The sequence below is a fragment of the Acanthochromis polyacanthus genome, chromosome 21 (genome assembly GCF_021347895.1).
Source record: "Acanthochromis polyacanthus isolate Apoly-LR-REF ecotype Palm Island chromosome 21, KAUST_Apoly_ChrSc, whole genome shotgun sequence".
Classification (NCBI taxonomy): domain Eukaryota; kingdom Metazoa; phylum Chordata; class Actinopteri; family Pomacentridae; genus Acanthochromis; species Acanthochromis polyacanthus.
Window position 1 is genome coordinate 29,151,319 of NC_067133.1, and position 22,223 is coordinate 29,173,541.

The following is a 22,223-nucleotide window of genomic DNA, read 5'->3' on the forward strand; positions in this document are numbered from 1 at the left end:
TGTGTAAATGTTCTTGTCCTGAGACCAAATCTAAAAAAAACTAGGAGAAAAGAATGTCTGAGAATATCACAATAATACCAAATTAGTCAGGAGTTCCCCCCAAAACGTCATTTTTCTCTTGTCCCCCCCCCCCCCCCCCCCCCATAACCAAACTGAATCTCAGATAAAACAGTTTATTATAATTTTTTAGGATATTTAGGGTTCATTTTGCTAAATTTATGGTTACTTTTTTAAATTTAGTGTTTCTACAAAATAAAATAAGGTAATAAAAGAGTGCATTTTAAAAATCAATCAAGAACAGACAATTATTAAATACTGAGAATAGAATAGAATAGAATAAAACAGAATAGCCACTTTAATGTCAAACAGAACATACAATGAAATTTAGAACCAAAAACTCACCATCGGACTGTAAGAAACAAAATTAAAGTAATTTGAAAGAGTTCAAAGATGTTGTTTTATTTCTCTATTAACTAAGCTCAGCTTTATTCGGACAGGAAGTATTGTATCCTGACATTATTACTTCTAACTTTACTTCACCGAGTGTATTTAAAATGAGCTCTGCTGTCCTCCGGTGGCCACAGTGAGAAACTGCAGCACTACATTAAATTAACCGCCCTAGGCCGTCGCCTAGTTGGCTTGTGCAAAAAAAAAAACGCCACTGTTTCTGAAACTTACCAATAAAATGTGACGATGAGAAACAAACTGAGAGAAATAATCAACAACCGCTGGTATATTTTATTCCTAGTAGTTACTTCATTTAAAGTCATTTAATAGATAGTTCTACTGACCCATTTTATATTTGTGGATTTAAACTTCGGGCAACACACATCTGTCAAGTCATCGCTACAATCGTATATTAACTCATCCTGTGAATTACTTTCAAAATAAAAGAGCAAAAATACTTCTTCTTCTTCTTCTTCTTCTTCTTCTTCTAGTTTTACGGCGGTTGGCATCCAACTTCTTGGTGCATTACCGCCACCTTCTGTTCCGGAGTGTGGACCAGACAGTAGACTTAGAGACTTTCCTTTACCCGACCGAGTTCAAACGGTCATATCTACAAACACACACCCACACGCACACTACAAAGACCAAACAAAGACAAAAAAAAAACAAACAAACTCTAACTTGTACTCTCCACACCCAAGCCAACTACAACCCCTTATTCCTATCATTATCCTTACCTAACCATCATATTCTATTATAAACCCCGGTCCCCTTTAAAAAATCCATCAGTGCCCTAACCTGTGCCCTCTCTTCCATACTTTTTTAGTGTAGTGTACTTTTTTAGCAACTCTTTTAGTGTGAATTCCTGCACCCCTAACTCCTTTATCCTATCCATCAGCTCCCCTCTCTGCACCTCATATCTTCTACACCTCAGAACTACATGTTCCACTGACTCCTCCTCCTCCTGACAACCCTCACATAAACCAGTCTGGTGCTTCCCAATCAGTTTCAGTGTTTTATTTAGTGCACTATGCCCCAACCTTAACCTGGTCATCACACTCTCCTCCCTCCTGTGTCCACTACTCACCCTTCCACCTCTGACACTCTTTTGTACCTGATACAAAGAGCAAAATACTATGTTTTATTCACTATGTAAAAGAATTTGAGGTCACACAAAACATCACATAACAGCAACAATAACAACAACAATTAATATCATTTTGGCTGCACACTTGGTTTACCGTTGCCTACAACACTACAGTGCTTATTATCTATATGTTCAGAATACTACCAACCACAGCTTTATTTGCTCTGCCTCTGTCATGTCATGGATTTTATACTGCTTTGTGTTTTTAATCTGTGATTACAAATTCATAATATTAGCTTGGCTTCCATGGAAAACAGTTTGAAAGATGAAAAATGTAGAATGAACTGCACATTTTGATATTTCTCATCCCTGTTGGACAATAAAATACAATAGTCAAGGAGGATATTTTCAAAATCAATCAGAATCACACAATTATTAAATATTTCTTTATGTCCATTAAAAAAAAATCATTTCTATCGTCATTTCTGTAATAACTCAGCTCAGCTTTATTTTTACAACTCAGATCGGAAGTGTTATCTTGACATTGATAGTTCTAACTTGACTTGACCCCAGTGTATGTACAATAATGCGCTTTGCTGCCCTCCGGTCACAATTTCTGGCCACAGCAAGGCACTGCAATATCTTTCAAGTTAACGCCGCAATCATATGTTAACTCATCCTGTAGGTTACCTTCAAAATAAAATGACAAACGAATACATTCTATTCATTTCAATGTAAAAGAATTTGAGGCCACACTGAGCACCATATCATTATTACTATCATCACATTAATATTAACAACAACAGCAACAATAATAATGCTTGTTGTATGAGTTTGTCATTTTGGCTGCACATTTGCCTTAGTATTGCCTACACCACAACTGTGATTATTGTCTGCATTGTCAGAATACTACCAACTACAGCTTTATTTACTTTATAGCGCCATCATGTCATGTATTTTAAGCTGGTTTATGTTTTTAATCTGAGATTCTAAATTCATCTTCTTAGCTTGGCTTGCCTGTAAAACTATTTGAGAGATGAAAAATGTAAAATGAACTGAAATTTTCTAAGCTTGTCATCCCTGTTGGACAGTAAAATAATGAAATATTCATGGAGGACATTTTCAGAATCAATCAGGATCAGTTGGTTATTATTAAACATTCATTTTTTCGTTTACATCAATTGAAAACCATTAATTTATCTCATTTCTTTTAGCTCAGCTTTATTTTTACACCGCATACCGGAAGTGTTGTCCTAATGTTATTACTTTTGACTTTACTTCACCGAGTGTATTTACAACAACGACCTCTGCTGCCCTCCGGTGGCCACAGTGTGGAACTGCAGCACTACATTAAATTAACATTCGTCATTAATCATCAGTATAGATCGTTATTAACATCAACGTTCTAAACTCATTATTAGCTAAAATGCTACAGTCAACATCTGCATCTGCCATCTTTGCTGAATGTTGTAAATTTAAATGTGTTTTAGTAAAAGTTTTCAGGAGGTGAAGCTGCTGTTCCTACCAGAGACACATTCATGCTAACATCCAGACACACGTTAGCATGCTAGCACTTTAAAGTTTGTGAAACTGACCAATAAAGTGTAACGATGAGAAACAGACAGAGAAATCATCAACAACCGATGCTATACGTTATTCGTAGTAGTTACTTCATTTAGAGACACTTAACAGATATTTCTACTCTTCAACCTTATACTTTTAACACGAGATTTACGTCAACACACATCTGTCAAGTTACCGCCACAAACCTATACTAACTCATCCTGTAAATCACTTTCAAAATAAAAGGGCAAAATATATTTTATTCATTAAATTTGAGGCCTTACAAAACCCCTTCTATCTATACTATATTGCCAAAAATATTCGCCCACCTGCCTTGACTCGCATATGAATATAAGTGACATCCCATTCCTAATCCATAGGGTTCAATATGATGTTGGTCCATCCTTTGCAGCTATAACAGCTTCAACTCTTCTGGGAAGGTTGTCCACAAGGTTTAGGAGTGTGTTTATGGGAATTTTTGACCATTCTTCCAGAAGTGCATTTGTGAGGTCACACACACTGATGTTGGACCAGAAGGCCTGGCTCTCAGTCTCCTCTCTAATTCATCCCAAAGGTGTTCTATCGGGCTGAGGTCAGGATTCTGTGCAGGCCAGTCAAGTTCATCCACATGTAGCACTTGTAATGGAAATATGCTACCATTAGGTGGGCTAAGGGCTAGGCTCTGGGAGATGTGTGAAAATTAATGAACACAAGACTCAGAAATTAGGTTACCAGTAATGTATTAAAAAATAATCAACAGAAAATACATCAAGCCAAAACAATAACCAAAATAATAGAACAAAACAATAACAACAAATCAGAGTGAGAATAAATCAAACATTCACCTGTAATTCAGCAGCTTCACTTTTAACAATTAAAGTCACAGTGCTATGTTCAGTTCAACAACAGTTTTAAATTCAGGTGAGTGTGGGTCCACTGTTGCCAATGGTGTTAATCAAAATAATTCATCCATGAAACAAGTCTATGAACAAATCCTGACCAACTGGAACAAATCTAACCAAGCAAGTCCTACCACACCATTGGGGAAGGGATGAAGCTGTGAGGATTGAGGCCTGCCAACAGTGGGATGGGTGAAGGGGTGAATCTAACCAACTGTTTTCCAGTTTGTTCAAGGGTAGCTCGCCATCAATTCAAAATCCTCCATAGAAACCTAACCTGTTTGACTTTGATACCAACCATGTTGAGAACTGACAGATTGAAATTATCAATAATTTAGTTTTGTTAGTTTGTCTTGTAAACAAACAAAAAATGTCACTTGTGTTTGTTTCTGTCTAATGCAGCCACACCTTTAGAAACACAAAAAAAGATTCTTCCACAAATATTTCATGATGTAAAATTTTAAAAGTGTCAAATTTAAGGTTTGATTTGGACAAAGAACAATACCATTTCCAAATTTTACCTCCAGGTAGCATGTCCTGTTTTCATTAACTTGAGCTATAATGGTGAATAAAGAGATTTTAAGCAGATAACGGAAACCAATAGGCCTGATGTCCATATTCTGTCATCTATCCATACCGGACACACTTCAGGTGGTTTTTGAAGAAGTGAAGCTGCAGTTTGTACGTAATGTCATTCCCTTCAGGGGTTCTGAAGCGTGTGTAGCGAGGATCCTTGTTTGGTTCTGTTTGATGGCCAATGACCACGTCAGGACACGAAGCAACCAGCAGGGAGCCCAGGCCATCCATAAAAAACTCTAGGGTCAGAGTCAGACATTCATGATTTAAGATGAAAATCTTCAGATTTGGACTTACTGCTTCTGCTGAGGTCTGGACCTACCTGAATGCGCCACCCGCAAGAGCTTTGGATCAAATCCCACCTTTAGGGCTGAATCTGTGCGAGCCATGAAGAAGTTGACCACGCCGCTGGTCAGAGAGCATTGTGGGTAACCAGGCAGTGGGTGGAAACGTGTGCTATTCCTCCGGTTCAGGCAGCCACCGTCCATTTCCTCTCCTTCCTCATACTCAAGAACAAACTGATACTGGTTCCCTTGTACAGAACCACCAACCTACGAACAGAGACCAGAGGACAGACCGTCTGCTGGGTGAATGGCTCTGACCCAGTACATGCTGAGACGGGCTGCAGGTGTCATTTAGCTGGAATTGACAAGTCAGAGGTTCAACTGTGGCGATTTTGAAAGACGATTGTGTCATTGAATTCAGATCAAAACAAGTTTAGAACTTGAATTATTTTTTTAAGCTACTCAATCTTCTGCTCTGATTTACACCTGGGAACTGGATGTAGTGGTTCATCTGGGTATTTTGGACAACCATCATTTAACAGTTTTATGTACTGCAAACATTAAATATACATACTCATTTTTTTCTGGTATACTGTGTAGTTTAGTAGTATCAATACTGGAATGGATTAGTTATGTGAAGCAACATGGAAACTCATCAATCATGCAAACTTTCAATGTTTCTATGAACTCTGACCAGAAAAAAGTCTGCATCTGTTTCCAGAAAAAGCAATGTCTACTTTGTGTTTGACTGCGTTTGATTTCCCCTTTAAAGGTGTGAACATACAGGAAGAAACTAGCAGCGACGGGACAATCAGAGACCACGGAATGTCGAAGTTCAGCGACGGGCCGATGGCAGGTCAAATAAGAACTGCAGTGACACTGAGTTTAACTTGATCTCCAAAAAGTGGATGGTGTCAAGTTAAACTAATCTGAACTTTGAGGTCAAATCGTAGTCGTCAAACGTATTTAGGGTGATCAGTGGGAGCACAGGATAACATTGGACATATGACGGCATCCCTGAGTTCCTTTAGCATCGACTACAACAAAACAACATCCACAAGTTTGGTTCCTATCATCTCTAACACTTTAAAACAGAAGAACAGCTCATCATGGTCTCGATCGAACCCAAATAACACATATCTGATTTTTGAAAGAGGAAAAGTTTTGATCCGCATCACTTTGATCCGATCAAATGAAAATAGCTGTCATATGTCAACACTTCACCTGACATCACGCTATCAGCCGAGTTATCTGTGGTACACACATTTTACTGACCACTAGTAAATGCACATTTGTGATTTCATCATGAAACACAAACTGCAGCAAAGAAGAAAACATTTCATTCCCGTCGGTAGCTGGGGCGAGCCAACATTCATGATGAGATGTTGGTCTGTAGCTACCAACAAGAGAAGAAATGCCAGTTTTCACAGTGGGAGAGCCATAGTCTGTACAACCAGCCAAAGTGCATCACATGTGAAGAGCACTGAGAGCATGTTTGTTGTTTTCTTACCATTCACATGGCCGTGCACCAGCTATTAATCCACCAGGCTCAGACTGTCAAGACAGAGTTCTACTGAAACACCCTGAGATGTCTGAGGGAGAACGTTTGGTGCAGAGGCCAATCTGTTGTTTGTTACAGCTGCTGCTCCCTACCTGTCCTACTCGCAGGATTTGGCTCCCTGTGGTTGTTCGTCTTCCCCAAAACTGAATTCAAATTGAAGGATCACCTTTGTGACACAGTTAAGGAGATTCAGTGCTGATTGTACACAGTAGTAGAAATGTTATAAGGAAGTTAGTGTAACACAGATCTGGTGGTTGATAGCATGATGTCATGTGTTCCTGTTTAATGACAGCTATTCCCACGCTCTGTGTACAGTCATAGAACTTTTAGATCAACCCAACTATAAACTGTACTGTGTAAAAAAAATTAAACTTGAGTGGAGTGTCACTGTTGGAGTGCAGGCTAGCCAGTTTCATTAAGAAACAGTTGGGGTGGGAAACCATGGGACAACCTTGAATGTCCGCTAGCAACAACTTGAGGGTGACGGGCAAATCACTTCATAATGTTCTTTTTGAATCAATGAACACAAGCCGACTCCTTAGACATGAACGGTTTCATTCTCACCACATCCAGTTCAGGGATCGCCTCCATCACCTCCACAAGCTTCTCTAATTTCGTGTCCTTCGTAAACAGGAAGTCATCATCCACCCACACAAAGTACTTTGTGGTCACCTGGGAGACTGCCAGATTCCTGCCAGCAAACCAGCCCTGAAGGAGAAAACATGTTTCACATCTTTTGCAGTCTTTTCTAAAGGTAATTTCAATGCAGAGAACTGACAGAAAAAATGAAATATCTTTTCAATAAAATGATAATTGTAGTCCCTCTCCTGAGTTTGAAAGAGACAGAGAGTCAAGAAATTCCCCTAGAGCAGCTAGAGATCTCAAGACCATCTGTTCAAAGCATTGTTTGTACGTATAAAGTTCATGGTACAGTTGAGTCACTGCCACAGGAAGATAACACAAACTATCATCTGCTGGTGGGAAACAACTGGTCAGGGTAAACGGTCCAACAGGAATCACCAAAAAGCAGCTCTGCAATGAATTAGAAGTTGCTGGAACACACGTGTCAGTGTCCACAGTCAAACGTGTTTTACAGTCAGTGAACATGCAAGAAAGAAGGCTGCCCTCTAGAACCTTAAACAAAAATATTAGCCATGTGGTCACAACAACCAGAAATGTATTTGGAGGAAAGAAGATGAGGCCTTTTACCCTAAGAACACCACAGCTACCATCAAGCATGGTGGTGGTAGTATTATGCTGTTTGGCTGCCAGTAAAACTGGTGCTTTACACCAAGTACATGAATAATAAAGTTTAGATTGGTCTCCCCAAAGTCCTGACTCAAACCCATCAAGAACCTGTGATGAAGAAACAAGTCAGTGCCAGAAAGCCAACAAACTGTACTAATTCTGTCATGAGTGGTCAAAGATAGAACCAGAAGTTTGTAGACGGCTACCAAAAGTCAGCAGTTGAAGTGAAAACATCTAAAGGAGGTTTAATTAAATATTAGCATCACTGTATGTACATTTTTGACCCAGAAGATTTCCAGTAAACCTGTAAAAATCTATAAAAGAAGCAAATACATGATGTTTCTGTTTGGAACCAAGACACATGAGTTTCACTGATTCCATCACAGACATTTCAGAGTTACAGGAGTCATTGGAAATTCAACACTGCTGTGATCCCTATGGTCTTTACTAGCATATGGAAACTTTTGTTCAGGACATTCAGACTGTGGTAAAGGGGGAACCACTGGTTAAACTTAATCCATTTAATACGTATTCAATATGATAGAACTGTTATTATTCTGCCAAACACAAGTTAAATAACAATTAAAAATGCATAAACCGAATGTCAGAATTGGAAAAAGTCAGGAGTGTTAAATGTGTGTTAAGCTCATAAATGACGGTGTTAGTGTGTGTGTACCTGTGCTGGAGGCATGATGTAATGCTGGATGTTTTCTCCACTAATTTTCTCTGGTTCCAAGCTGTCATCAGCAATAATGACTGGAACGTTTCTGTAGAATCGTCGGATGCTCTTCAACAGCACGTTCAGTTTGTCGTAGCGCAGGAAGGTCTTTGTGGTGATGGTGACTTGAGAGCTGATGTCTGACAGACAGAGAGGTCAGCACAGAGTCATTTCATGAAACAAGACACAATGAGAAGTCACCGTGTACGATTATAGAATAAATACTGTTACATGAATCCTCCACACAGTTTAACATGAGCCTGCTGGCTTGTTGTTGTACTTTATTTTCAGGATTAAGTGATTGACTACACTGACTAAACTTGAATAAATTCTCAGTGATACAGAAGGATAAAGGTGATATTAGACCTGTTGGGCTACGATTGCAAGTTTCTTTATTTTATGAATCACTAAATCTAGCGTACAATTTATCGTCAGCTAAATGTCTGCCTGTCAGACTGTTGGCTCCTTCTGCCTCAGTTCACTGAATGCCCAGCGCCTGACCATCTTCACTGATGCTTTTACTGATATTTATCTTAAAGAGGTGAATATTGATCGGGTTGAACGCATGTAAAATCTGGGGTCCTGGGTGACATTAATTTGAGTAAAAATTCTTCAAGGAGGTGGGGTCTTGTTGAATTTTCTTTCTTGTTTTTTGCCCCAATCAGTGGAACAAGGTTTGAAATGCCTTAACTTGAGAAATAATGCAGCTAGAGTCCTACACTTTTGAAGACTATATTTTCAGGCTAATAAAAAAGAGCAGAAAGAGCAAAAAAAAAAAAAAGAACAGTTCTTTTTCTTGATGCTTGAACATTTCAACAAAGACCACACAAGTAGAATGCAGCTATAAATAGTTGTAAATATTCAGCCTGTCATGAGGACAGCGCCCCTACCTGTTCCCATGTCGTACAGCACTGGCAGGTGAGGTTGTCTGATTGCAATGGGAAACACGGCTTTGTGGTCTTCAAACTGGAAGGTTGCTAAGTACCAAAAAAAACACTTTACTGAAGGCACACGACAGGGGGACTCTTGTTTAAGCTGTTTTATGCATTTAATGTGTCTTAGAAATGTGGCTCTTTCTAGCTTACTTCTCATTTCTTGGACACATACCCAGATCTCCAGCGTTTACATGGTAGGCGGTGCTGCTGTAGGACACTTTGGACAGCAGGTCATTGAGGCTCACCAGACTGCTGGACTCAAGGATCAGTTCCTTCTCACCAGCTCCTGTCATTTACAAGCAGAGAAATTCACAAGAATCAAACAAAATCCTTTTAATCATCAACTGACTGTCTTCATAGTACGGTGGTCTTTGATGATATGTTCAAGGTAAATAGTTAAGAATCACTGCTTTAACAGGCAGTTAAAATGAAGGCTGGTGTGGCACCTTGACTGGTTAAATTAATATTATTTATTTAATAAATGTAGGAATGCAAATAACATGACAAGTTTGTCTCGTGTTGCCTCACTGTGCAAATTTGACAGAATTCACCAACAACAGATTTATATGATGTATTAAAATTAAACCAATGGATTCCTGGCAAATAGTACAAACTTTCAAATATCTGAAACACTGAACAGCCAGCAGCTATATTAGAAACATATAATACATCAGAAATGGGATGAAAATATGGAAATCACTAGTTTGGCTGAGTATAGACAGTCTAATTTAAAGTGACAACATCCACAACAACTGTTTTGATTAACAGAATCAGACTGACTCATATTCATCCTACATGATCTGAAGTCAGCTGAGACGGTGGAATCACCTTTCACTGTCACTCCTTCAGCTGGAGCCTCTGTGGTCAGGATGCCTTTGGACACGTTCAGGGACACCTAGTAAAGACACACATGAATAAACTACGCAGCAGTCACAGTATCCACACAATGCAATCATCTGCTTTTAGTTTCACAATAGCAGAAGAATATTGTGCAACTCCTGCAAGAATCTGGTCCCCAATCACCAGAAAGTTCTGATCTAATGTGCAAATAAATGTTAATAAGCCTCTGCGATTCAGAAAGGTCAAAGTTAGCTTCAGGCACCAGAGGGGTGTACAACGGAGCAAGTTTGAAATGGTCGGATGTTTTTGTGTATGTTGGCTCAACAAAACCCCAGTCCGAGAGAACAGATATACCAATGGTGGTTCTTATTCTTTTGTGAACTAACTGCTTCATGGTGACACTGATGAATGCATAATTTGTTGTTTCTGACAGAATCTGAATTTCTTTTTGGCAATTTTAAAATCAGACCTGTAGAATGAAAGGATTTTGATGAAACATCACAATTATAAACTTAGATTTGAGTAAGCTCCAAACAGAACAGCGCGACACAGATGAACAGTTCAGGGAGCATCGGAAACTTGATAATCCTATTTTGGGCTTTTTTTCTTTTTTCTTTTTAAGACCAACTTCCTCAACATGGATTCAGAAAAGAGATGACACTGAAAGCTCTGACTTTAGACCCAGTATTCTCTGCTAACCCACTGATCTTGCTTCACAGTACACTCCTCAGGCTATTAGTATTTGTCCGCTTTCAGTTTCTTATATAATTTTTCATTTGTTCATTCGCAAAGCTGAATGAAGGCCAGCCCAACGCCACAACTACAAAACCAGGAAATCAGTGTAAGTAAGGACAGGCCCTGCTGTCAGTGCTGGAAAGAGCAGAAGAGTCACTGCAGGCCTTAATATGTGCAGAAATCAAAGGCTGGAAGAATAAGCAGCGACACCACTGCACCCTTACACTCAGGTTTTACTGAATAAAAGCACGGTCACATCAGGATGTAGTACGATGAAAATCACCTGTACGTCCTTACTAAATATTTGGTTTTACACGCTTGAAGGCACGTTGAACACAAAAGTTTTAATTAGGAGGAATAGTTTACCAAGTGACTCAAAACACACATGACAAGTTTAAATACTTTGCTGTTAGTCAATGGTGCAAATTTCTAAGTCAAACTGCACCAAAGTCATTTAACACAGAAAATTTGTGGAGGTTTGCTTCTTGCTGCTCATGGCGGTTCTGTTGAAATGAATGAGTTTACAAGGAGCCGTTTTCATTTGTAATCGAGGTGTGACCAGACCTTCAGAAGTTTTGAGAGCCATCACTGATTTTACTGCACATGCCGTACCATGGTAGCTGTGTTTGCCTGACAATATGTAAAACCAGTAAAAGACAGCATCTCTATCACAGTTGCAGTGAGGTTTCTGCCCCTTACTCCATGGTTAACACCAAGATGGCTGCTGTACAATGACAGAACAAAACAAAAGAACTATTTCTGTGAGAGCATTAATGCAAACTCAGTGTTTTCATTTCTCAGAATCTCAACAATGGTCACAGTCAGCAAAACCCTACAGAGTTACCATTTAGGACACCAGTAACAGCAGATTAAAATACACCAAAGCCTTATCTGAAGTGTCTCATGTTTTATATCATGCACACTAATATATATCTGAATTAAAAATAAACAATCAGCAGCCATCTTGCATGAAAAACCAAACCGTTCAATCAGGGAGATACGGTGAGAATGAGTCCATCTGATCTTCAGGATCACACCAACCTTGTAGCTGTTTCTTTCTCCTGCATAGAGACCTAAACCTGAAATTAAAATGAGCCAACACTTGCATGATGCAGTTTTATGGAAAGACAGTTTCAGGTTTTATTGACTTTTACAACAGATGGAAATCAGTTCACCAAGACAGTGAAATAAGTCCTGTAAAACCTCCATGAAGCTTTCTGTCCTGTCTGCTTTATGTTGTTAGAACATCCATAATGCTGAGTTCTCCTGCTATTACAGATCACCTGCTGCACTCAAAACCGGACAAAATCCTTTATCGCCTGACTCACTGGATGTCTGCTGTATACGTCTGCCACTGGATAAGCATGTCTTGTAAGTCTCTCCTCCCCTTCTATGTGTGTGTTACCATTTTCAAACCCCCGGTAAGCAAATACTTTAAGCATTAGAGCCTATAATGCCAAAATTAACTGAGTAATATGTAAGGAAAATTATTTAGATATTTATTTTACCCATTTACATTTGAAGTTGGTGACCACTTTTAAAACACTTCAGACGAATTTTGCGTAACTTTACTGATAGTGAAGCCTTGGGAACGGTCAAACCTGAAGTGGGACTCAAGCATTGAAATTTCAGGGTTCAGTAAACAACTTTGTTCCTTAGTCTGTTCATAGCACAGAGCATAGAGTAAATATGGTGTTCTGTGCTGCAGAAAGGTACGGCGCTGAGAGACTAAATCTATTTTTTATTGGTGTGACACTTGTTTGTGCTTACAGGTAAAATTTCCTGAAAGTCAAATTTGATACTGCTTGTTTCCTTGACTCTGATAAAGTCAACCTTCTCCAACGTACTGCTGTGTCATTTTGTTGTGCAACGCAAAAACTTCACCACTGATTAGTTGCTCTCTAAGCCAGACATAGAAGGTAGCCTACCTGGTATGAGAGTGGCTGTCAAAGGCCGGACTGTGTAACCCTGGATAGGATACTGCAGAGGGGAGTTCGGCAAAGCAAACAGCAGTCTGGATAGTACAGATGATGTCCTGCTGGGGAGATGCAGTGTGGGTCGGTCGTGCAAACAAGTTGCTCTTGGACTCAACTGCTGTGTTGACATTTACATTTGAGCAAACGTTTTCTTGCAAATGTGAACACAAGCAGAAGATATTAAGCGGAAAAACAAAGCGCTGCTGAAATAGTATTGGAAACATTAAACCATTCAATAACTGAGTTTCCACATAACTGCAAAGCAAATTAATCATGACGTAGGATGCTTCCTGATTTGAAGTGAATAAACGAGGCTGCACAGTGTCGTCAGCAGGTGGCACTATAGGCCACGCTACCTGTATTAAACAGTAGAAACCAGAAATAAAACTAGTTTGTCAACCGCTGAAAAAGCCTCAGAGATGAAGAACCAAACTAATTAAATAAACTTCAGCCACTTTGTTTTCAGATGGGAATGGTGCAATTTGTCTTTCCTGTCTGCTGGTTATGGTCATCTTTCATGCAGTTCAGAGCCAAAAACAAGGAATCAAGTGGGAAAAGACGAATCAATCGGAGTTTGAGGTTCGCTGCTTCAGAACTTACTCGAAGATGTTTCATTACAATTTTTTCCCCAAAATTAGCAATTTCGATTGACTTTCTTCCTTTTTTCCCCCATTAACTAATGTTGGCTATGCCTCAAATGTGCATAAAATACATTATAAAAACACAGGTAGTGAGAACACCCATCCATTCTTCAACCCATCCCTCCATCCAGTACCTGGCTTTGTACTTCTGGAACTCCTTAGCTCGGCGTTGCAGCAGCTCCTCATACTGGTTCTCAGGTATAGAAGTTTTGAGAATTGATGAGCCTTCAGGACAAGTGCATGGACCAGGTGGAGGAAGGTGACTGGGAAGTTCTGATCTGAAAGGATGGGAATAATACGGATGTGAAGGGGGGAAAAGGTATCAATTAAAAACAACCACAATGTTATAGCAGCATGAAGATCACATCGTTCAGAGAGTGCAACCCTAAGAACCTTTTCAATGAAATTTTATGGCCAGTGAGACTATAACTAGGAAGCCTGATTTGGTGAGCAGCATAACAACTCCCCAACAAACAGTGCAGCTGCTCTTACTCTCACTTTAAGGAAATACACTGCTGAATGTGGATAAAAGGTGGATAATTTGGAAGACCTGACCCACCACATTATAGGACAAGTTACACAGAATAACAGTTTTCATTCTCTGGCTCTCCTGCATGTTGGCTCCACCCCACCAATAAAGAACATAACTTCATCACAAATAACCAAGCTAACCAGCTCCAAGACAAGCCTCTTGGTGCAGCTTTGTAGCGGCTGAACTCTAGTCCAAGGACAAAACGCTACGTGTCCAAAGAAATTCATCTTTCATCTCAGCATGTACAGAGGAAATCAGCTCTTTAAGTTCAGTCTTGGTTTTATCACTGGATTTGCATGTGATGAGCTCATTAAATGGCCATTATCATTGCACATACCAGCAAATAGAGGCTTCCTCCGCCTTCTAGTGAGTCATATTGTTTTAGCTCTTGAATGACATTAGTGCACAGACAAAAATTAAAAGGTCTGTTGTCAAAAAAACCAAAAAATTCAGAAGAACATTGGATGTAGACTTTTGTTGCCCTGGAGAAGGAGAAGCTTCCTGCCTGCAACAGTCTCACTGGCCATAAAAGGACTTGAGTTCCTTCAGGTCGACCTGAACTGTTTGGTTTGGTGGATACACTCTTATAAGTAGAAGAGCTCTGAGGAACCTTTTTGTAATCCTCACCATCGTCACTGTAGAGACAAACCATTGAGGAACCATTGCAGGCTATTAAAAGTTACAGTGAGGTTTCTTGATGAACTCCACAGAGAGGACCTTCAGACAACCATTCTGTGGGGTTCAGGGTTCCATTTTTAACTGTTTATGGAACAAAAATAATTTAGCTCAACACATAACTCTACAAAAAAAAAAAAAGGTAAAAATCCCCTAGGAACCAATGTGGAGATGAGATGTTCCTCCTGCAACCTCTTCTTTGACGTGAGCAGTTCAAGGTTCCTTAATTATCTTGAGGCTCTTCTACTTCTAAGAGGAATCTGCAGGTAAGCAGATAATCACCTGTTTATATCATCCAACAAGTATAATCTGCTGTTCTAATCTATGTCCATGTTTTTCTGTATAAAATGTTATTCTGTTGAGTTGTTTATGATGTGGGATAGCAGAGTCATTGATTTATTTTGTTATTGATGCTGAACAGAACAGAGGACATCAATTCTCCATTAATTCACAGTGAAAGAAGACCTATGGAAGAGACTGTAGGTTATCTGAATGGATGCAATGCAGAAACACATCGGAAATTACATCTCATGGCAACCAAACCACATTTCATTGCCACTATGACTGAAGTTATCTTTGAGATGTTCAGCGAGAACTTAGAGAGTTAAATGGAACCACCTCATAATATGCTTTCTCCTGTTCTTTAAGATAGAGGAGGAAGAGGCAGTTTGCACACAGACAACCAATCAGCTTTACCTCTGTCCTGGTGTCGGGAAAACCTCCTCGGGCTCCTTTCGATCATACAAATAACCCACAAAAAAGGCCAGCAGAACCACGGCGAGAGTCAATCTCAGATTTTCTTCCATCTGAAGACAAACAAACACAATCATATTCAGGGATGAATCAGCCTTTTCAAATGTTCATGTGAAAAATATCAGCATTAACTCCCCATACTTCCACTGTCAGACTTTTTAGTGATGTTTTCTGATCTACGGCAAGGTTTAAATGTTTAATTCTATGAAATTTTACACTGATTTGTTCTCAAACACACTCTTAGAAAAAGGTAACATTCATAAAAGTAGAGGTTGAAAACATAAACACAAAATGAGGAGTTAGATTTGAGTTTGTGAGGGGGAGAACACGTCCAGTGAGCTCAGAGATCACAGACCAAAAAACAAAACAAAAAACAGAATAACAAATGGACTCTTTTTTTGGTCAGAAGTTACCTGTGACACACCCAGCGTCAGAATAAAAGAAAAAAAAAACCTTGAAACTTCTCACAGGCAAACGGTTACTGAAATAAACCACAGAATGTCAATGTAAGCTTTAAGTAATTCACAATTAACATTCGAATATGATTTGTAGTCAAAGTCCTCTTATTTTGTCCTGGTGACAGAAAAATGTTGAAGCAAATAAATGACGGTAACATTATAGAAATATCAGAGTTTTTGCCTCTTAAGGTTCCACTCTGGTCCCTTTCTTGCAGTATGAAGAACAAACAGCTCACTGATGGATGCCAGGTGAAGTGATCAGTCTGTGAAATGATTACAGAGCTGAACAAACAAACTGAGAATATCAGAGCATCTGCTGCAGCAGACGGTGCTTTTTTCCTCACAGAATAAGACCATGTGTCTTTAGTAAAACAGCAGCACACTGAGCAGGAGTAGCAACAGTCTCTGTAAAAATAAGAGTTCTGTAAAAAAACAAAACCAAAAGGTAAAAATCTGGCAGCGACGTGTCAGAAAAAATGTAAGCCAGGTCCAGGCTTCAAAGCTGATATTAATGTCATCAACCAGGAAAAGCCGGGGCCTTATGGGAATCAGGTAACCAGTATTTCTGTCCTAGTAGGCAACAGAAAAAGAAAGGTGGATATGTCAAGACACAGAAAGAAAAAGCTTTTAAATATAGTACATATTGTTTGTGAACCACAAACAACTTCTGCTCACATGGCAGGCAAAACTCCTCAAACATTAAAGATGGCTCTATTAAACATTAGATCTTTAGCAGGGAAGACATTTTTAATTAATGATTTTATTACTGAGCATAATCTTGATTTTATGTTTTTAACTGAAACTTGGTTAGACCAAAATAACAGTACAGCTGTTCTCATCGAGTCGACCCCTCCCAACTTCAGTTTTATCAGTGAGGCCAGGGTGCACAAGAGAGGGGGCGCTGTTGCAATTTTATTCAAAGAATCTTTTCAGTATCAGCAGTTATCCTTTGAACATTTCTCCTCGTTTGAGTACATAGCCCTTCAACTGAAGTCCTCATCTCGAGTTGTGCAACTTAATGTTTACAGGCCTCCTAAATACTGTGCAAACTTTTTTGATGATTTTAGTGAACTGCTGTCTATGATCTGCATTGATTTTGACTGTGTAATTATTGCTGGTGACTTTAACATCCATATTGACAATCCTCAGGGCAGAGGGACTATAGATCTATGTAACACTCTTGACAACTTTGGGCTGGTTCAGCATGTAACAGAGGCCACACATGACAAAGGGCATACGTTAGACCTACTTATCTCCAAGGGTCTGAGTATTTCCAATGTTACAGTGTCTGACGTTGGTCTTTCTGATCATTCCTGTGTTTTCTTTGAGAGCACTGTCTCGGTGCAGTCAGCAACTTTCACGGAGGTAACCAAAAAACGGTGTGTTACTGAAAACACCTGTGAAATATTTAACCAGGCTTTTTCTTCTACACCAGCTCTGTCTGGGGGTTCAGTCGATGAGCTGATAGGTAGTTTTAATGCTAAAATCGTAAACATTATGGATGCCATTGCTCCAACTAAGGTGAAAGTTATCTCTGGTAAGAAAAAATCTCCATGGAGAAATGCCACACTGGTCAGAAATGGCAAAAGAGAGTGTAGGAAAGCTGAACGCAGATGGCAAAAATCAAAACTCCAGGTTCATTATGACATTTACAAAGAGAAACTGTGGACTTACAATTTACAACTGAGGAATGCAAGACAATCTTATTTCACAGAGATAATCACCAAAAACAGTCACAGTACACGAGCCTTATTTGCTACTGTGGACAGACTAACAAACCCTTGTGTGTCAGTAGCCCCTGAGCTGCATTCTACCAGGGCCTGCAACGACTTTGCATCATTCTTTATAGAGAAAATCCAAAACATTAGACAAGCAGTTAGTGCCCCCACAGCAGGTTCAGGATATGTCCTGTGTCAGCGTAAAACACCATGATGCAATTTAATCCTATTAATCACAAAAACCTGGAGGACATTATACATCAACTAAACTCCTCCTCCTGCTGCCTGGATATTCAGCCAACAAGGTTTCTCAAAAAAGTCTCCCAAGTACTGCTGGTGGATCTTTTATGGATCATGAACTTGTCTCTTATGTCAGGTGTTTTTCCTCAGGCTTTAAAAACTGCTGTGATTACGCCACTTTTAAAAAAGAGCAGCCTCGACAAGTTACAAATGAATAGCTACAGACCAATCTCTGATCTTCCATTTTTAAGTAAGATCATTGAAAAAGCAGTTTTTCAACAGCTAAACAATTACCTAATAAAAAGTAACAGCTTCAGCGTTTTTCAGTCAGGTTTTCAACAGCACCACAGCACTGAGACGGCTCTCATTAAGGTAATTAATGACATCTGCTTAAATACAGACAGCGGCAGGATGTCGGTCTTAGTCCTGCTGGATCTGAGTGCTGCGTTTGACAGTCGACCACAATATACTACTTAACCGACTGGAGAACTGGGTGGGACTATCCAGCACAGTACTCAACTGGTTCAAATCTTACCTAAAGAATAGGAATTACTTTGTGTCTATAGGTAATTTCACGTCTGAGCAGACCACCCAGACCACTCAGGTCATCTGGATCAGGTCTTCTAGTAGTTCCTAGCATAAAAACCAAACACTGAGAAGCTGCATTCAGCTTCTATGTCCCATATATATGGAACAAACTCCCAGAAAACTGTAGATCAGCTGAAAATCTCAGCACATTTAAGTCCATTCTGAAGACGTATCTGTTCTCAGCTGCTTTTGATTGAAGTATTTTAAGTTATTTTAAATCTTATTTTATGACAGTTATTTTAAACAGCCCTTGTTTTCTGACTCTTGTTTTTGATCTTTTTACCGTTCTGACCTTTTTTTTAAATGATTTCATAAATGTTTTCTTTTGTTTTTCTTTTAATAATTGTTCTCATCTTCTGTCTTAATGTCTTTGTAAAGCACTTTGAATTGCCTCGTTGTTGAAATGTGCTATATAAATAAATTTGCCTTGCCTAAAAAAAAAACCTGAAATACTGTAGCATTCAAAAACTGTAAGATGGTAGTTTTATTTATTTAAATTATGTAAATGCAGGATAAACTACTTGCTATTGGTACAAATACAAAAAAGTTTTAGATATCAATATTATGTACAGTTTGGGACTCCTTTAAAAGTCAATATGTAATGTTTTGTGTGATTTTAACACCTGGAGAGTCCCACAGACTCACCTGAACAACATCTGGATTTAACTTTAATGGATCACATTGCAACTGGCTCAGACAGGCTCCTGGTAAAGGACTGGATCGCTAGTAGAAACACAGCTAGCACTCCTATCTATTACTCCCAGGCAGTCTTAGGACTCTAAGAAGTTTCCCTGTAACTTTACAGTGAAGAGTTCACAGCTAAAGTTGCCACATAATACTGTTATTCTACAGCAAACCTACTGTATTCTACAACAGTTTATTACTGTAAAAAATACTACATTATTGCACTGTTTAGAGTTTATGCTTTACAGTATATTATTGTCAGTATTTTGGTGCCATTTTACTGTTATTGTTGTACTGAAATCTTCATAAAGAGTTTATTACTCTAAAATAGATATCATAGAATATGATATAAAGTGCTAACACAGCTATAAGCTAATGACTTAAAAATGTCACATCTCAAAATGAAAACCTCTGGAAATCGCAGAGCATAGAAATGGCTCAGACAAGAGAGGACTTTAACATTAAGCTTTTATTAAAGCCAAATCAATATTAAACACATTTTAATAACTGACTTTTTTAAACCCATTAAATTTCAGTAACATATAATCCATTCTTTGTGCTTGTGGCAAGGCTATGAGAGCTAAATGTATTTCTTATTTGCCCAGTGTCCGACAACACCACTGGGGGAGTTTCACCCCCAGACTGATTTATGAAGGACCACTGCTCCAATGCAAAAGAAACCAAGGCCACACACAGGCACCAGAGACACACTAGAGACTGACGCGATTCCAATTACAGTATACCAAAGTAGAATTTATTAACAATATTTTAAAAAAATTCACAACCCTTCCTCTCTAAAAAGCCCCTTGGTGGTAATGCCGCAAAATTCCTTAATGGTGAGTGGCACCACGTTAACCTGATCCTCCAAGACGTAATTAAGTTTGTGCAATTTGACCGCTAGCACAGGGCTGAGGGCTTACCAGGCGGGGATGACCAACTGAAGGGGAGGGGACACATATGACACACCACACGTGGAAAAAACAAAACCCTGGAGAAACACCAGCACTCAGGAGGCCGATGCCGTGTACATTATTACGCCCAGCACCGAGGCCACACACACACACCTGGCTCCCAGCGTTCGACCCAGATACGGCCGACTCTGCTGACACAGAAATGAAAGGAAAAATGCCCGACAGCCAACGTCTCAAGACCACCTCGTTGGTCCGCACTCCCTCACATCAGCCCCTCTCCCAGATATGAGTCCGCGTGGCTCCGCCCAATAATCGGGGTGCATTAGGGTGATTGATTACTCACCGCTGCAAGGAGCTGATTGAAAACACCTGGATAAGTGGAGACGGGCTGGGCCGTCCTACCACATGCTGGTTCTCATTCTGCATGTACCAGGTATATTGAGTTTGGTTTCCATTTTTTCTTAAGTATAATAAAAGATACGTCATTGAAATTATTTAACTGCTGAATTGAACACATTCAGCAGCTAACAAATTTCAAGTAAGTTAAGTCTTGTAAAATACAATCTATAAAAACTAACCAGAAAAAGACTGTAATCTGCTGTAAGACTGTTTTTTAGCTTCCTGCTGATATTTAGTTGAATACAGCTGTATTAATAAGAACGATATATTACTGTACAACATATGCTGTGTTTTTACAGCAGGTTATTAGAGGTAGATTCTTGAATTTCCTTAGGGATTAATAAAGCATCTATGCAGCTATCTATCTATCTATCTGTCACCACCTCCAGAGATGGTTCCTGCAGTAAAGTCCATCTACAGATGAACAGCATGAAGACTAATTAAAAACACTGATGGAAGTCACACCACAGAACACACGGAGTTTGAACGTTTCACTCCTCTCACATGAAATGAAACTGAAAAAGAGCAGCATTGCAGCACCACTGTCTAAATTTAACAGCTGATATTTACCATCAGAGACCCAGAGGACAGCTTTGTCGTTCTGGACTACCAGCCTCCTCCAGCATCCACAAGTCCCGTCAGGAAAACAGAAACCCAACAAAGCTCTTCCTACAACTCAGCTGCACTCTCTGTTACACTTTGAGGGAAATTTCGCTTTGAAATAAATCTTTTTTGTTCTCACCTCAGAGCATCAGAGACTGGACATCCGTCTGGTCTCAGAGTTAAGTTTCGTTTCCACACTTTTGCCTTCTTCCCGCCTCCGTTATTTCTCCGTTTGTTCGTCCTCTTCCCGTCTCGTTCCTCCCAGAGAGGAGGAGACATCAGGAGGCAGCAGACATGTTCTGAAATAAAGGATCCGTCATTGCTTTACTTTCATGGAATTCAGTAGTTGGACTACTGCCACATTTGTTCTCTACCTGCACAGAGAAGTTCTGATCTTTACTCTCCGTTCACAAGATCATTTGCTGCTTTCTGTTCCTGAAAAGCTTTTGTTTACTCTGCACCTTTTACATGGAATATGTTGTAGAAAAACTAGAAATTAAACGAGTTCATCTCATTGAGCACTTTTAAATCCAAATTGTGAGTTCTTGAGGCCACAACATGCACTTGTTTTTCATAACTTGCTTGTAAATTAAGTCTTTTATGTGTCTTTTGCTCGTGCTTTAATTCTGTTTTAGCTGTGTAATTTTGTAAATGTTTTGCATTTGCTGCTTCCTATCTTGGTCAGGACTCCTTTGAAAAATAGGTTGTTAATCTCAATGGGATTTCTCCTGGTTAAATAAAGGCTAATAATAATAATAATAATAATAATAATAAAGACCAGACTGTCACAGAGGTTCAGAGAACAGCAGTTGGGGGAAAACTAAACCAAACCTAATACAAAAAATAAGCCAATGTACAAAAACCTACCTAATGCTCTCAGCTAAACTCAGAGGGTAATCTACAAAAACTAAAGCAGAAACAAACTAAACTAGGTGTTAACCCTGTTAAACCACAAGTGAACCATGAGACAAATTGGAGAACAGGGAATGTGGAGATCTACAATCCAAAATCATAAAATCACAATCCTACTCTAACCGATGGAGTCACTGCAAAGCACAAAAAAGCCCCCCCACAAAAAACACAATTCAGTGATTAAATGCAAAATAAAACACCATTTAACCCTCAGATGCTCCAGTGATTGGACCCTACATT

The 22,223-nt window shown here is 39.3% G+C and overlaps 1 protein-coding gene across 1 annotated transcript; it reads right to left on the reverse strand.

Annotated features, from left to right (window-relative positions):
* Positions 1-3,820: 3,820 nt before the first annotated feature.
* On the reverse strand, positions 3,821-21,357 carry LOC110971424 (beta-1,4 N-acetylgalactosaminyltransferase 2-like). Its single transcript, XM_051941479.1, has 12 exons — positions 21,211-21,357; positions 15,414-15,523; positions 13,645-13,788; positions 12,822-12,928; positions 11,935-11,972; positions 10,147-10,213; positions 9,491-9,604; positions 9,274-9,360; positions 8,342-8,523; positions 6,982-7,125; positions 4,895-5,123; positions 3,821-4,811 (listed from the first exon to the last, which is right to left on the reverse strand). Exons 2-12 carry the CDS (start codon positions 15,521-15,523, stop codon positions 4,624-4,626), a joined length of 1,410 nt encoding a protein of 469 aa, XP_051797439.1. The 5' UTR covers positions 21,211-21,357; the 3' UTR covers positions 3,821-4,623.
* Between the last annotated feature and the right edge of the window lie 866 nt (positions 21,358-22,223).

What these genes read in the sequence shown, in the direction of transcription:
- LOC110971424 (XM_051941479.1), bottom strand. Translation starts at nt 15,523, where the DNA reads ATGGAAGAAAATCTGAGATTGACTCTCGCCGTGGTTCTGCTGGCCTTT. An exon ending in TGTAAACGCTGGAGATCTGG is followed by an intron (nt 9,361 to 9,490) that starts GTATGTGTCCAA and finishes TTTGGTACTTAG; the next exon opens with CAACCTTCCAGTTTGAAGAC. An exon ending in CGATCCCTGAACTGGATGTG is followed by an intron (nt 5,124 to 6,981) that starts GTGAGAATGAAA and finishes CTCTGTTCGTAG; the next exon opens with GTTGGTGGTTCTGTACAAGG.